This window comes from Ammodytes marinus, assembly GCF_949987685.1.
Source record: "Ammodytes marinus genome assembly, chromosome: 8".
Lineage (NCBI taxonomy): Eukaryota > Metazoa > Chordata > Actinopteri > Uranoscopiformes > Ammodytidae > Ammodytes > Ammodytes marinus.
The window spans coordinates 28470384-28482858 of record NC_137212.1 but is presented as its reverse complement, the minus strand read 5'-3'; the positions used below and the strand labels follow the sequence as shown (position 1 = coordinate 28482858).

The 12475-nt window shown below is 42.6% G+C and overlaps 1 protein-coding gene across 1 annotated transcript in view; it reads left to right on the top strand.

Annotated features, from left to right (window-relative positions):
* The window catches only part of LOC307254237 (cyclin-dependent kinase-like 5), a gene marked incomplete at its 3' end in the record, with an annotated part of 33865 nt that overhangs the window by 11674 nt on the left and 9716 nt on the right, over nucleotides 1–12475 (top strand). The window contains exons 4-9 of the mRNA XM_080032530.1: nucleotides 6885–6930; nucleotides 7298–7434; nucleotides 7548–7668; nucleotides 8838–8897; nucleotides 10836–10926; nucleotides 11411–11600. Coding sequence (XP_079888656.1) covers nucleotides 6885–6930; nucleotides 7298–7434; nucleotides 7548–7668; nucleotides 8838–8897; nucleotides 10836–10926; nucleotides 11411–11600 — 645 coding nt within the window. The remainder of the gene's footprint in view (nucleotides 1–6884; nucleotides 6931–7297; nucleotides 7435–7547; nucleotides 7669–8837; nucleotides 8898–10835; nucleotides 10927–11410; nucleotides 11601–12475) is intronic.

Genomic DNA, 12475 nt, shown 5'->3' with positions numbered 1-12475 from the left:
ATCTGCAAGTCATGAGTGCAGACGAATACTATGTCTCTAGGAAAAAAAACATGACTGGACAATTTTTGGCCGTTGAAGTCGCCAGTAAAAGCCAGTGTTTCAAGGTAGTATAACATGACATGCGACAAGGACATTATGTGGAAGGAGAATTTTGGAGCAAGTGGGTGTGAGGAGTCATCTCTTACGTCTGTATAAAATCAGAAAGGATGGATGGCTCTATATCAAAGGAAACAAGATTAGGTTAGCGGCTGCGCACCAACATTGCTTTCTGTGACCGAATACGGCGGCCATGTTTGTTTTTGTTGACAGTGATGCTCAACACCCTGCAAATATGAAATAAAATCCTCCTTCAGTGTTGACAGGAAGCAAGGGGGAACGCAGCGCAGGTCATTGTTGTGATACCATACCCACCTTTATGCTTTACCTTCTTTTTCTCAACACGTTTCAATGTGCAGAATGTTGCATTATAATTATCAATTGGTTTTGCTCCAAATCCTGAGAGCACTGTGGATCACGAGGCAGTGCATCATGTATCAGGCATGTTGCATTTTCTCATTAATAGATGGTATAAATAGCAACAACAAGAGACAACAGGAGACTGCCACCCACGGTACACAGAAGCAGCTATTTGAAACAATGCAGTTATATTTTGTATTTGACTCAGTGTTTTTGCACTAACTATGAGGATTGAGGGTTCAGCCCTATACGTGAGTGTAGCATTCTGTCTATGAGAAGCTAAAAATGAAGCTAATAAAGAGTTTGGGTCATTAAAACTCTTGTTTGCTTTTTGAAAAATGAAGCAGTGCAATCTTACTTCTACTGTAATAATAACCAGGCACAGTGCAAGTCAAGCTGATTGGAGGAGAGGGAAGATGCCGAACCTAATGTTCCTTGAGAAGAGAATCTAATCAAATGAGCTCGTGTTGACTGTAGCTTATATGAAAACACCTCTGGACAGGAGCCCGCATGCATTAGTTGACATACGAGACGGAACAGACAGTAAACAAGTCAATCAGTTAGCCTTTTAAAATTGGCACTTTTGTTAATTGCCGTAACAAAATTTGCAGAGAACATAACAGACGTTGGGTAAGGAGTACATTGAATTATCGATCCCGTTATTAAACAGGAACAAGCTATCGTTGTGACGCAAAGCACACCCTGCGAGTGTTCCCCAGAGTGGCACGTGATCCTATACAAGTCGTCCTATTATTAGCATGTGAGTAAGAACATATGTGGCACATGCCAGGAGGAGTCCACAGGCACAATGCTAGCCTCCCATGGTGATGGCTCCTGGCAGCACCAGCATGGCATGGGCTTGTATTTTCCTGGCATTGGTTTCGGTTCACAGAAACTCCCCCGAGGGCTATGGACACATGCCAACACGGAGCCACAGTTTGTGACCATGTTCAGCCAATAGTGAAGCAGAATGTACTATCCAGCACGGCTATTTTGATATCATGGCCTGTTTGCTCACCAAACACCGTCCTTCTGGTGTATTGAATAAGTATTTTGGTGATAAAATCAAGATTCAGTTATGTTTGTGTACCTACTTTTCCTCTAATAGAGTACAGCTCTCAGCTTTAAGCATTAGGACTTATGTGCCTCTGTGCTCTATTAAGCCAAGGAATAATGCGGGCATATACAATTTTAATCACAGTTTGGCTTCAGTGGGGTTCCATCTCTCTGCTCTCTGTCTTGTAGGCTTTAAAGAATAAATGAATCACTGAAATATCTGCCAATTTCCATTGTTTGCTGAAATGCAGGCCTGGGCTGTTTCAAGCGTCATATAGCCTATAGGCCTAACCTGGAAATCCAGACCCATATCTAGAACGATATAGGGTCTGGCCACGATCAATAGACCTTCCCAACTAAAGGGGCGGCACCTACGCGTGCATTTCAGATACCACTGCACACAATTGGATAGCACTACGACCAATCAGAGCAATGAAAAAGATGACGTATTAAGCCCTGTTTTGTTTAGCGAACAGCGGGGTTAACAGGTAAATTAAACTCTTACCATGGTCGGTCGTCAAAACAGAACATGCCTTTTTCTTGCTAATGAAAGATTTGAGTGCCGTCTTCCAATCGCTCACTTCACCTTTAAGACACCCAATGTCATGTATTGAATTTAACTTTTTTAGATCAAGTTATCAAAAGGCTTTGGTTGATTGTGCTCCGTGTGATTCATGGATTACTCTTCTATGCTGTGTCACTTTGCCTACTGAGGACAAATCGATCATCTGGTGGAAATGATTCCATTATGTTTGCATTGCTTTTTCCCTTGTGGCTTTGAGTAGTTAAATGGGACCACCACATGATTTAAAAATGAGTAATTAAGTGTTTGACTAGATCTAATAAGCCCATCACTGTTTTAGGAGCCGCCATGAAGCATTGCAGTGAGTCACCATGGCTCTGCACTCATCTGCTGTTTGTCCTATCTTGATCATAAATGTTTTTAATTTGATCTTTTAGCTTTGCTTTGCTCCAGCATGATATTTTTTTTAGTTGCGTAACTGATTGCACTTTTCTGACAGAAAGCGGAATGGATGTGATACACTTAAATTGTATTCTTATAATAAGCTGAGTGACTGTCAGTCAGATCTACAGAAGATTTATTTCATAGGAATGAAGCAGACAGTTATTTTTGCACCCGGTGAACAGAAACTGGGACGGGAGAGGGAAATGAAGGACTTCCAGCGTTAAATGGGTCACCTTGTGTGGAGCACTTGGCCATGTGGTTCTATCTAGAGGGATGTAGAGGAGACACATGCTTCCTGTCTGAATGGTAAAGTCGTCATTGTCCCCCGACACGTGAAATATGCTATTTTAGAGTGTGATCCTGAAACATTGTCTGACGCAGAGTGTAAGGCCCCGCCCAACCTGTTGAGTCTCAACATCCTGAATGTGGTCTTTTTCTCCTAAATGAATTCTGGATGTAGAGCAGCACATTATAAAGCTGTGTTATCTCTAATGAGTCGTTTGATTATTCATTCATGCAGACTTCTCTTCAGTCAGTCGCCGTATACTTCCCTGGCACCATGTGTGTTTTGTGGGTTAGCACATGTCAGGGCTTGTACAACAGGATGGACATGCCCACTCTTTGATCAACCAACACAGGCCCATGGTGCTGTGAATAACCCCACAGCAGGACACAACAACAATGTTGTGAATGGATGGGCAAATGCATACTGCAGCAGAGTAGCTGGCCATTCCTATGCTCGACCGGTACATAAGAAACAAAGGGGCACATTGCACAAGGATAAACCTTGGCTTATCCTCACAAAGCACAACACATAAAACTCTACACAAATATGCACGTGATAACCAAACGGTGTTCAAGGTCACTGAAACTGTTTCGTGTTCAATTGCTCCCTTTTGAGGTGAATAAACTTAAAGGTGGAGTCAGCGATTCTGGAGAACGCTTGTTGTCAAAATCACTTTTTGTCAAAATCAGTGAATATGTCCTCCCTGTCCTTACTTTGTGTGTGCTGAAAAAAAGAATCTGGTCTTAAACGCAGCCTAGGCTCTGTAAAATTGTATGTAAACAAATGGGCCCATCCTAGCTTTCAACATGCCTTTTTACAGAGCCTAGAATGTGTATGAACACTGGATTCTTTTTTCAGCGCATACACATAACGGACAGGTAGCGGACCTGGATATCGGTTTTCCCCCGATATGTGTGAACTTTCGCACTTGTCAGCGTTCTTCATCACCCCAGATACATCCACCAGGGTGTTATTAACACAGACATAACACACAGGATCTTGGCAATTGGATGGTGTGTCACGCTCCACGCAAAAATCATGTCCCCCCTGACACGATACTGATGCCCTTAATGCTGGGTTCAGTTTCCTGCAGACAGCACGTCAAGACCGGGGGAAAATGATGACAGCGTGATCGCACGAACGCTTGTTACACACAGCAGCACGGCTATGACTATGCATCCTCCTGCTGACTTATTGTCCCAATGGCGTTTAATCAAGATTATGAACAGCGAATAATTTAGGGATTAATGATGTGCCATTTATCATCCAGTGGGCGATATTAACATAATTATAAAACTGATGTATCAGCATCCATAGAAGATCATGACTTAACCCAATGTACCCAGCAGATGTTCTCTTCCAAATAACTCATCCATATCCAACTTAGTTACACGTACATTTGCACGTGATATATTCTACGTATCTTTTTGTATCAGTTTTGCTGAGGCCGCGTTCTGGATGATAGATGTTACTTACGTCATTAAAGAGAAAACTTGTTGTCAATATCACCTCTGGTCAAAATCAGTGATTATCTACACATAAACCACGACCTGTCTGTACTGTATGTGCCTTGAAAAAAAATCCAGTGTTAATACACAGCAACAGCGACAGGCATGTGGCTAGCTATGGTGCCCCCCCCCCCCCACCCCTTTGTTAACATACCATTTGTTTACAAGCCTGTTTTTTTTTTGCCAAGGCTGTGTATTAACTGCAGGTCGAAAACAGTTTGGTCCTTATGTAAGTGTTGTGTTGTGTAACGGTGTCCTGTCCTTCATGGCTTGGTTAAATATAGGTTTAGATAAAGTAAAAGTAAAAAAAAAGTTGGTCTCGTTTGACCTAAGGGCTTAATCTGTGCCACACAAGGACGTGGGAGAGGGAGCCTGCATGTTCATAGTAAATAATAATTTACCAAGCTTGGTTTCTCTCCCACACAAATGAGGCTCGCAGTCCATTGCCTCATGGGAATTCCTGTAGAGCTTAAAATAAAATGTTGAGAGCACTGGGGGGATCAGTAGTGAACTGATCCCTCCGACATGAACAAAGCATAGGCTACATAATGAACTGCAAAAACTTAACCCAACAAATGACAGCATACTTATTGCTTTCATGCACTTGTACCTGAAGCAGAAATAACCTGAGCTGACGGATGTAATGCGCTGGTTCACTTGGTTCACTGAAGTTGTGAAGTTACTAGTTGGGTTGCCTTACGTGAGGAATCACTTTAAGCCCCCCTCACAACTTTTTAGGATACTATCTCTGGTGAAAGTCCTGTGAAATAGTGCCGTACCTTCTCTGTGTTTACCGGCCCACTGCTGTGTCCAGCTCATAGAAGGTGTAGAAAATCATTCTGTCAACAGTGTGGGTATTCCAAGGGGGATGTTTTGAAGCCTGCATTAAGGTGATGTACTGCGCCCTGGCAAATGGCTAGTGGAATCCGTGGTTGACCTGAAGTGAGTCATGTAAGCAGCAATCAAGTAAACAAGTAAAACACCCTATTAATAAGACTGTTAATAACTAAAGTTGTTGAGACCTTAAATGTAAAGTGTGTAGAATTGATTGGCATTTTTATCAGCACAGACTTGGTAGAAATGGAATTTAATATTCATGTGTTTTACCTTAATTGTCTTGACTGGACGTTTTGCATTTTGTGGCCAGCAGTGGCCAGTAAAGAACTGCAATTTAAAGCAACAGTTCAACATATTGCTCACCAATCAACATGTCAAAACAAGAAAGTTGTAGTTGTACACAGTGTTTCCGTGGCCGGTGCAGTGACCTCCAGGAGGCTTGTCACTGTGAGGCCACCGGTTTGCACAGAAGTAAAGACTTAAATTCACAGTACACATACCTACAACTTTTCAAGACTTTCTGATCCCGGTTAATTGAAATACACTGCAGGGGTGTGATGTGAAGGGGATTTAGACATATTACAGATTATTTCATTTTGAAGCCTGCAGCTCGTCATCTCCCTTCACTTAAGGCCCTGTTGCATGTGGAACAGTGCCGCTCATGTAGCCTGACCTCGCTGTGACTCATCGGGCATTGTTCGATGCTGGGAGGAGGGCTGGCTGTTCGCTGCGATCCATGTTGGATGCTGCCTTTGGCTTGCTGTGGGGGGGGGGGGGGGGGGGGGGAGTGGAGCACGGCTCTGAGCCACAGGCAGAAAATACCAGGCCTAAAACTAGGACATGTGGAGAGAAACGGGGCTAGTGTTGGGGCGTCGCTCACAGAGGGATGGTGGTGGGGACAAGTGTCTCAGGGAATGGTTGATTCTGTCATCTTTAGTTCTGAAGTCGCTTTGTTCACTTTTGTGTATCGTTGACTCTTACATCATTACACTATCGCATGTCACGCGAGCCTGTAAACAAGTGAAAAGGCTACTTTGACAGATTTTTTTTTCTTTCTCACAAGCATTACACATTTCCTGGATGTGCATGGTGCAGGTCCACACATTCGACAGGTTCTTATCTGTGTAATGGGATTTGTCCCTCGGATTATTTTCACCGATTAATTGACAAATGTAAAATGTCCATCCTAGGATCCAGGACTTCATGTTGACACTACAACATTTGTTTTTCAAATGAACAGTACAAAACCTAAGGATATTCACGTTGGGCTATTATGAGGATAACGTAAGAAGATTCTCACATTTGGAACCTGAAATTAAATGTTTGGCATTTTTTTCCTGAATATTGACTTCAACAAAAAAAAAGTCAAAGTAGCTGCAGGGAACTCTTCAGTCAGTCAATTATTGGACTATTAGACTAATTGTTACAGCTCAACCTCAGACTGGCTCATTTTAATTTGAGGTCTCAGGTTGAGAGTTAAGTACAGCGCTTTCTCTTTCCTGTGAATGTAAATTTGTGTATTAAATATAAATGTATACGAATCAAAATTTAATTGGTATTCAATATTCAAGAATCCTTTTACTCTACTTCCTCAAAAACTCAAAGATACGTTGAGGCTGAATGGAATTAAGAGCACTACTAGCTTGCAGTAGTAAAACTAGGAACGGTGATGCTGTTATGTGTCTATGCATATACTGTATCATACACTCATGATGTATTGACTGTAAACAGCAGGATCCATTTCTCACTAGTTGTTCTGTTGTTTTTGATGCAGGAGACCAATGAGATTGTGGCTATTAAGAAATTCAAGGACAGCGAAGGTAAGTCTGCACCCTCCTCAATTTGTGTAAACCCAGCACGATCCTGCCCTGCGTTCCAAATCACATACTCTCTCTTTTTACCACACTACATACTAAAGTACAGAAAAGTTTTAGGGCCACAGGAGAGAAAAAAAAATCAGATAAGGATGATTTTTTTTTTCATTATGTTGAGCAATGTCAAGAATAAAGATGAATACTCCAAAATGCCATTGGAGTTAGTGGGGCATATATATATATTTTCAGTATACTACAATTGACGTGCATGTATTGGGACATCCTAAATCTTTTTCTGGCATACTAAATAGTAGGGAAGTATGTGGATTGGAACGCAGGGCTGATGTCTACTCTCTTTCTCAACTCCATTCAGAAAATGAGGAGGTCAAAGAAACGACACTGCGGGAGCTCAAAATGCTGCGCACCCTCAAGCAGGAGAACATTGTTGAGTTGAAAGAGGCCTTCCGACGAAGAGGGAAGCTGTACCTGGTCTTTGAGTATGTGGAGAAGGTAAGCTTCCTCCACACAGATAATGATGTTTTTTTTTTGTCTCCTGTCACAAAGTGTTGGAAGTCAACTTGAACTTTTTGAGTGGTGTGTTTTTTTGTTGTTTCTTCTTCTAGAACATGCTGGAGCTGCTGGAGGAGTTACCCAACGGTGTGCCGAGTGAGAAAGCACGCAGCTACATCTACCAGCTGATACGGGCAATACACTGGTGCCACAAACATGACATAGTTCACAGGGGTAAAAAAAAAAAAAATCATATCTTTTGTAGCGATTTCATTAGTTTATTAGCACACTTCATAGTAAACAATCAATACGTTTTACATGCACAGTTAAGTGGAGGTACGGTTATAGCTCGCCTAGGCCATTTAATTAGACTAATGTGATGAGCAGAAGAGTGTCAGTGATGCCTAGAGAGGAAGCTCACGCTGGGGCCACATCACTGCTCCATCACTGGGCAACCATCTGCGCTCCCATTTTGAGAATGAACTAGAACTAATGCTGTACATCTTTTCAGTATAAAATGGTATAAATGTACATGATATATGCTGTTCTTCTCTCATGAAACAGTGTTTGGTTCATAGGTTTTTGTGATGTGTTGTGTAGCGGAGCCCCTCAGAAAGCTTTGAGCTTTTGTAGGGTGAATCAGTGGCAGCAGAGCAGCAAACCAGATGGCCCATGTGAGCTGTTGGCACATTGAGAGCACCAGAGCAGGCATCCAAAGGGCCTGTAGTATACCCAGTCACACATATGACCCGGGGATTCAATTTATAATTCATGGACCTGTCTTTGCAATCTGTGAATTTTCACCGTCAGACTTCAATTTCTTGGATTCGTAATCGCTTTTAAAGACTCCCTGATCTACCATCGTAACAATCAACATATGATATTCAAGTTGGGTGTCTTAATATGTTTTTTTTACAAAAATCTGATGGTCATAAATATTATAAAACTTAGTTAAAAAAACAACTGTTTCACTGTCTAGCCCGATGACAGGACTGTGTGGGCGTGGCCGTATCAAATAGTCTCCATGGCAACAGTCGTTGTTTTTATAGAATGTTCGGGCAGGGAACTGCTGTGATTGGTTCAAATACTTATTATGTGATAAGAACCAGAGCCTAGCCTACGTCATCCCAACCAACTTTCTGTAAAGTTGATCAAACTTAAATGACAACATCTTTCATTTGGATTGCCTAACTATTTGCTTAACTATTTTCAGATGCTTACTATCATGCAACTAACTGCCCAAAATGACATATAAGAAGGATTTTGTATATTTGGGTTAACAGGGGCTTTAATCTTTTTGACGGAGACACAGGAACATACGGTGGCAGGAGTGTTGGATAGTGATGTAGCGATGATGCCCCTCTACTATGTTACTCACCCATCTGTCTCCCTTCCTCTCCCAGACATAAAGCCAGAAAACCTGCTCATCAGCTCCGATGACGTCCTCAAGTTGTGTGATTTTGGTGAGCATCCCATCTATCAACCAAGCTCTCTCTCGCTGCGAGAGCTTTGAGTCAAAGCAGTGATGTAAATGGTGTATTTTCCAACCGAAGACTATATTTGGCTGAAACTTGCTTGCTTTATAGGGGCAGCAGGCTGGCTCCATCCGGTTATCTAGACCAGTGCTCTGAGTGTGTGCAGCGGAGGGGGGGCCTCTCTCTCTCTCTCTCTCTCTCTCTCTCTTTCTCTCTCTCTCTCGCTCTCTCTCTCTCTCTCTCTCTCTCTCTCCCGGCTCCTCAGACTGCCGCTGTGCATCCTCCCCTCGTCTCGATTGATGAACCGTGTTGTTGGTAAAACAAGAGGCTAATCATGTTTTGATTCAATCTGGTAGCGCCACGACCAAAGTGAAAACACGGTGTATAGCCCACATCGTGCGTAGGCAATCTGGAGCGAGAGACATGGCAACCCGCTGTTTGCTCTGTCAGCCAAAGGCGTTGAGGGGAACCGACATAGGGCTGCACATGAACACACCCTGCCTAGAAACTTTATGTTCACCACAAGTATTTCCACCGCGTGTCGCCAGGGGGATGCAAATTTCGAGGAATGCCCCAAGTGGAAATGAGAAGCTGTATCAAATGATTTCTACAGTGTATCTGAGATCAACAGTTTTCGTGAAAGTTGAAGTGAAAGAAAATGGTCGCTTCAGGTTTCACTAGTGGAGTTATTTGGCCTTTTTATTTGCAAGTAATAGTTTCCCACAGGGTTTTCGCATGTTTGTACACAAATAAAAGAAGCTACAGACAGGAGGTGGTTAGCTTAGCATAACACGAACACGAGGAAACAGCCAGTGTGTGACTTTGTCCAAAGTTAATCCACCAGCACCTCTAAAGCTTTAATATACTAACTCTGGATATCACGGGTTTCTTGGCGAGCTTTACAGTTGGTGTTAAGCTGATGTTTTTTTTTAATATAGATTTGGACAAAGTCAGGCTAGCTGTAGCCCATTGCTTTCTGTTTCTGTAGTGTATCCATCTTTTCAGATTCAGAATTCTTTATTAATCCCAAAAGGGACATTTTCTAAAGTGAATAAATAAAATAAATAAATACACAAACTAACAGGAATCAGCATCAACAACATCAACATGCCAGTGACAACAGGTGCACAGATCAATGGCTGTTTAGAAGCCTGAAAGCAGAAGGAATTTGCTTAGAACTAATGATCAGTTTTCCGTGCACGTAATATAGCGCCGGCCTGAATACTGAGAATTCCCTGAAAAGTACATGATCTTTCTGCAGATTTTTTCTCACAAATAACCCATTGATTGAACAGCACACAAATGTAAAAGCTTTTCTATATACATAGAAATACATACAATGTTGCCTCCAACATTTTCAGCAAACTTTTGCATTCATTTGAAGGATCAAATTTTGCACAAACACACACTTTGACTTAGAGGATAAACTGAAATTTCGATTTTGGAGGTCGAAGATTACTGCCACCTTACATATTGCGAAATGACAGTGTCCTTGTACCATATTTTAACTTCACTTTCTTTAAGGCATTGCCTACTGCCATTTTACTTTCACTGTTTGACAATTGTATGCCTTGATTTTAAACTATCAGACACTATTTTCTGTAAACTGTAAACTATGCTTCAGGGATTTAAAAAAAATAATTCGGATTTGTAGCCATAATTTGATAGTTAGTTCAAATCTCTGTGACTTTCTATGTGTTAATAAATATCCAGAATTAATATGAGCGCTGTTTCCAAGAGGCCTCTCTCCTGTATGAGTGCAGCTGTTCCCTACTGTTGACTACTGTATGAATTAACACTTCTCAATCCTAACGAGTGTCCAGAGAGGTGCAGGGCTCCAATCATTTTGAAGGTGTCTCAGCATGTGAAGCATAGCAAACAGCTCCTCATTATACTATATTGCTTCCCCCTGTGTTCTGTCCATAGGCTTTGCACGAAATCTCTCCGAGGGGACCGACGCCAATTACACCGAGTATGTGGCCACGAGATGGTACCGCTCTCCAGAGCTCCTGCTTGGGTACGCTTGCCTTTTTTTAAATTTTATGTAACCTCGTCCAAGGAGTTCACCTTGCGTTCCAAATCGCACACTCTTTCTTTTTACTATTCTATATACGACAAGTATGTCGTTTGCATGCAGTGGGAATACAGTTTTGGACATACTTTTACTTATTGATCTCATCGTAACATTGCACCTTAACTTGCCTCTTGCTTGTACAGTATATCCGTTGCATCGCTGATTGTGGGTCAGAATCGCCAATAAGGCATGCATGTGTCACAAAGAAAAAAATCCCGACCTACAATTTAGGCCGGTCATCTGGGTATTCTTGAGCAGGCTGCATCCGTAGATGTATTGGTGACATTCTTAATCTATTTCTACCATACTAAATAAAAGGGAGTATGGGTATGGGAACGCACCCTTAGTCACTAACATACTTTTGGCAGCCTTTTTCTTATGCCTGGTTCTAACCACCCACCCCCTTTTTAAATGTCTGGGTCCCCAGGGCTCCTTACGGCAAAGCGGTGGACATGTGGTCGGTGGGCTGCATCCTAGGTGAGCTGAGCGACGGCCAGCCTCTGTTCCCCGGGGAGAGCGAGATCGACCAGCTCTTCACCATCCAGAAAGTCCTGGGACCGCTGCCGCCAGAGCAGATGAAGCTCTTCTACAACAACCCTCGATTCCACGGGCTGCGGGTAAAGACAGCCTTTACCCCCCCCCCCCGACACCCTCACTACGGTTCACTGTGCAGCTCTTTTTCATTTTCCTTAATCGTCCCTGTACTCCACCGTGTCTCTCTCTCTCTCTCTCTCTCTCTCTCTCCCACCTCCTCCTCCCCTGATTTATTTTTCTCTCCCTGCTTTTGTCTTTGCTCGCTCTCTGCTTGTTTTTTTTTTCCTTCTTCTTTTTCTTCATCTCCTGGCTGAGTTTTCTGTGCCGTGACTGATTGGATCACAGTGACTCATGGTGTATCATGTTGTATGCTGTAAAGCCCTGTGAAGGAAAGGCTGGTGAGAAGTCTTTTGTGGCAGGCTGATGCTGCTGGTGGTTGTGGTGCGGCAGACCAGGGTCGTTCTACCCCACCCTCTGTCTGCCCACGACTGCCATGAACATGACTGATAAGGACCCTGCTTGATAATGCAGTGTTTTAAAATGCATTGACTTTTGTCTGCATAAACATTGCTTAATGGCTACAGAATAGCTTTCCTGAATAAATTTAGCCCCTGATATTGTTAGTAAAAAAAACTCTCTGTTCTACAATAGTTCTTGTTCGCTGTCATTTAAATGCTAAGAGAGCGAGAAAGCGTTGTTGTCGTTCCACCCCCTGCCAGCAAACCTCACTGATCAGTGGCCTCTCTAGTCAAGCCTTGTTCTCACATTATCTTAATAACAGCAGAGAAGACCATGAGGAATGAGAATGGTGTCTCTAAAAGGAACAAAAGACAACAGCTTTTATTCGAATATTAATGCACCAGACCAGCCAGAATAACCACAGGATGCAGGCGAGAGCGAGCAGACGATGTTTGATGGTTGCTTTATCACACTGGCCCACCTACTGTGCTGCGTTCTG